The sequence below is a fragment of the Alligator mississippiensis genome, chromosome 9, assembly GCF_030867095.1.
Source record: "Alligator mississippiensis isolate rAllMis1 chromosome 9, rAllMis1, whole genome shotgun sequence".
Classification (NCBI taxonomy): Eukaryota; Metazoa; Chordata; order Crocodylia; family Alligatoridae; genus Alligator; species Alligator mississippiensis.
In genome coordinates this window covers 42574405-42578796 of record NC_081832.1, presented here as the reverse complement: position 1 = coordinate 42578796, position 4392 = coordinate 42574405, and the positions used below count along the sequence as shown (strand labels likewise).

Here is a 4392-nt window from a genome sequence, read left to right as displayed (position 1 = left end):
TATTATGAGCCAAGTGCACTGGCTATTTTCTGATAAAGTATCAATCTGAAAACTTGAGTGATCTTACAGACAACTAGCTGGGAGATCAGTAAGTGGTACCTAGGTGAAGGGTATCATAACTAAGCATTATTGGCAAGGTTCATTGTATTCAAATTTGAGATTACCCAGCCTAGCACACTCACTACTAGAGGATAGCTTAGTATTAATGAGAAGCTTTCCCCTTATCCTTAAGTACCTCCTGCCTGCCACTACAGGAAGCTGTTCTGCTCAGGCAAGGACCAGAATAGTCTCAGTTGACCAGGAGGAAAAGGTCTCCTTCCTCAAACAGGTCATCACTGAATCACCACAGACTTAGTCCCTCTAGTAAGGGGCACAGATTACAAGATACCTTCCAGCACAGCATCTCTATTAAAAGCATGCATCTTACAATATGCTTTATATGCAGTGAATAAGTTACAATGACAGATAGAACATGTTCTTTGTTAGCCCGTTTGAGCAAAGGCTCCAGCACATGCAGGCTTAATTCTTTGTATTCATGCCTTGCTTTTAACAATGTTCTCCAGGGCCTGGGCAACTTGGTCCACATTCAGGTTGTTCAGGGGCACGCACTTTTCCCTGCCAAACTCTGGGGGGAAAAAGAGAGAATTAGCAACATCCAGAAGAACCAGTTCATTCTTTTCCCTCCCTAGCCTCAGTGTACAGTTTATTCTCTATTGCAGATCTGGAGTGTATTAGTTGGTCTCACAAATATGGCATGTCATAAAGCTTTTCCCCTTCCTTTTCTCAAGTTTTGGCCTCTCCACTTCCTAGCTGTAAATGGTCTTCCTCCTCCTCAGTGTTCACATAGTTCTGTCCTATTGTTTTGCTTACCTGCGTTCTGTACTGTTTGTCCCTTGAAAGAGACTATTCAGAAAGATAGCCTCACTTGCTAGCTCCATGAGCAAGGCTCCTAGTCTGTCAGAGGCACTGCTCTGCCAGGGGCAAAACAGCCATGTCTTATTTCATTCATCTCAAAATCCTGAGAAGTGCTTGAGGAAAAGCTGTCTGAAAGATTTTCTGGTGTGCCCCCTGCTGGTTGTATTGTAACTCTCCTGCTTGGTTCTTGCTGCACTACTTGCCTCCATAATTTGTTCCATATGCTAATTCTAAGGATGTTTAAGGATTTTTTCAGCAAAGAATAAGTAGTAGAAGAAAAAAAAAAAAGTGAAAAAACCCAGCAGAACACAGTACAAAGTAAGACTAAAGAGAACAAAAGAAAATAGTACAGAACATAACAAAACAAGACACATGCATCTGTTACAGGAATCTCAGCTTAGTAGACACCCATATCAGACAGAAATATTCAAAGGGAAAAATTAACTTCAATCAAAGACTTAAGCACACTGCACACTAATGCTAGCATTCAGAACTATTTGGACTTATCACCATCATGGTAAATTTAAATGTCTTAACTCCTTAACGATCTCATGAAGAATGTCTTGAATTTGAAAGCTTGTCTAAATTGAACTGGACCCACTGCCTGGTTGGAATAAACATATTTCCCCCCCCCCGCCAAATCCTTGCTTCACATCATTTCATAGTAGCTAGGGTCAGGAAGGACCTGAACAGATCATCTAGCCTGACCCCCTGCCACAGGCAGGAACGAATGCTGGGTTCACAAGACCCTAGACAGGTGATCATCCAACCACATAATTCCTAAACTATCGCAGCTGCAACATACTTTAACTCCTTAATCTCTCGTCCTTTTATAAATCAGGCTCTTGTTTTGATTTGCTGTCTTGCTTTCTTATTTCTCAAACTGAGTAGGCCCCACAGCCTCATCCTGAATCCATTCCCTTGTGTGCAATGTATATTGTCACCCTTCTCTGTATTAAAAGCAATCCACTTGATGAGTTTGTGGTTTAATACAGACACCAAGTGTATAGTGCCACAATTGCTCGTGTGAGCTTTTTCTGAAGGTAGTACATGAACCAAGAGGCTAACCTTCAAAACAAAAGGGCCATGATACTGATAGGGTGCTGCAGGCTCCCAACTCACCATATCGAGCCCAGAGTTTAGGCTTCACCTCTGAGCATTCCCGGATTAGGATGGGGAAATCTGGATTTGCTTTCTTCAGAGTCACATAATGCTGTTCAATGAAGTCTCTGCAAAAAGAGAACAAATTAAATCCCAATATCATTGCCAACCATAGCTACTGCGAGAGAGATTTAAAATATATTTAATTCTTAAGGCCTCAAAAGCTCCACATGCACTCAGTCCTTCTAAAGCAAACTCTGAAGCGTTCAGAGGGAGAGGCTGTCCTATTCCCCATAGAAGTTACAGTAATGAAAATATGTTCCTCAGCTCTGCTCCCTCTCACCTATATCAAAGTGCTCATCTGGTAGCATCAGGGCTGTGCAAGGTTTTGGAGGGTAGCAAAATAAATGCAAAAGGTTACAAGGGATCTCTTATCTCCTTTGTGTTCAGACAGACAAGTGTCATAACATCAATATCGTCCTTTCACCTCAGGCAGAGACAAGTGTCACCTATCACAGTACAGGAAGTTCCTCTGGCATGCACAGAGGGAGTCTAGCTGCAAGAGAGAAGTGCAGAGGAATATTTTTTATTAGTCTTCCTCCTGCTGGGGGAAGCTGTCAAAGGGAGCAGGCTCAAAACAACTGTTATCTCACTCCACTGCTTCAAGTCACACTGCCCAGGAGGGTCTCATACATCACTGACCACCATCATGGAACATTACAGGACACTGAGACCAGGCCACAGCATATAGACCGGTCTCTCAGCTAATTCATACCAAGCCTTATCACTTTTGCTAACTCTCTGTTAACATACCATTTTGTTATAGCTTATAGGAAACTTACAAGTTTATAGGCTTTAGGCATTAAAAAATGAAACAATAGAAAGCCCAGTCATTCTTAATGCTCAAACCCATTAGCTGAATTAGTGTCGCTAGAAACGATGCCCACTTTAATGGCAAGCCTAACAAAGCAAAGCAAGAGTCAACACATTCAGAATCTAAGGGCTGGGAATAGATGTTAGGATGACAGACAATTTGTGCAGTTGTACAGTAATTATGCTTTTGTCCCAGGAAAAAGCCTTCCCCCCACCCCAGGATCCAATCTCTCTGAACTATGCAGGATAAAGTGTGCCAACACTTTTTCCCCAGGACATGGCTGCATGCACCTGTAAGGTTACTCTGCTTTTTTGCCCACCCAGGACAAGCCAGCTAGGCTGTACATTCCTCTCTGGCAGAGCAGCAGCAGCAGCAACACAGCCTGAAAGGGCATCATGTAAATGATTGCACCACACCCGTTTTGATCCAGGTCAAACATCAGGACAAACAAGGCTAGTGTCAAATGAGAGATATCTATTTACATTAGATTACCCTATAATTCAGAAGGGCTGTGCTGAAGACACACACTGTCCAAACAGTCACTCCCGTAACATCCAATCAAACGAAACTGCAGCACAAGTAAGTATTATGGGGGCTTTTCAATTATAAAATGTACTCTGGCTCACTCTCAGCTAGTTCCAGGGAAAGAAACCCCATAAGCTCCCTAGAAGAGAATTCAAGTGAGTGTGTCTAGTCCCTGGGACCATACTACACACCAGGCTCTCACTATCACTTGTCCCAAAGGGAGTTCAGAAGAAACTACCTCATAAGTAGGTTTCTCCATACTCGTCACTTTAGAGTTCTTACATCTTTTTCTGCATAAGCCCACCTGCCCAGCCTGGCTCTCCCATATGCACTGCTGTCAGAGAATAAATATTAGAGTCAAATGAACACTGGCCTGACCTCACACAGCAATATCTAGGGGCCCAGCCTTGACTATGTGCTGGGGGAAGCAGGAGCTGGAGAAGCTGCCAGCAAAACGGACACCAGGGCACCCTGAAGGGCAGTGAGGGAAGCGTACAGTGACCACCCCAGGAAGGAAGCACATCCAGCAGGGTCCAAGAGAAACCATTTCCAGCAGCGGCTCAAGCACAACCCCCTTCCCCGCGGGGCTCTTTCACGCGGCCCCTGGTGGTCTCCCGCTGCCCGCCCCCGCGCCTCTGGCCGGAGCAGGGCCGCTCCTCCGCCTCGGGGTGCAGCGCCGAGCACGGCGGGGCCGCGACGCAGGAACAAGGAAGGGCCGTTCCGGGAGGAGTCCGTGCCCAGGGGCGTCACGGCGGGCCGGGGCCCTCACCTGGTGCCCTGGCTGCCTGGCGAGCGCTGGCACAGGTGGATCCGAATCTCCTTGAGGCTCCGGCCCAGGCTGCCCCCGATGCCCCGAACCGCTGCGGCTGCAGCTGCCATCTTCGCAGCACACCACCAACCAATCCCGTACCCCGCAAGTCTGGAAGACGCGCCGTGTCACAGGGGCTCCAGCCAATCGAGCCGCGCTTTGGGAACCT

General features: G+C 46.2%; 1 protein-coding gene across 1 annotated transcript; it reads right to left on the bottom strand.

The window, feature by feature from the left end:
• Positions 1–385: 385 nt before the first annotated feature.
• NDUFA2 (NADH:ubiquinone oxidoreductase subunit A2) lies at positions 386–4331 on the bottom strand. The gene is made up of 3 exons (XM_006264459.4): positions 4185–4331; positions 2038–2144; positions 386–625 (listed from the first exon to the last, which is right to left on the bottom strand). Exons 1-3 carry the CDS (start codon positions 4292–4294, stop codon positions 534–536), a joined length of 309 nt encoding a protein of 102 aa, XP_006264521.1. The 5' UTR covers positions 4295–4331; the 3' UTR covers positions 386–533.
• Positions 4332–4392: the final 61 nt, after the last annotated feature.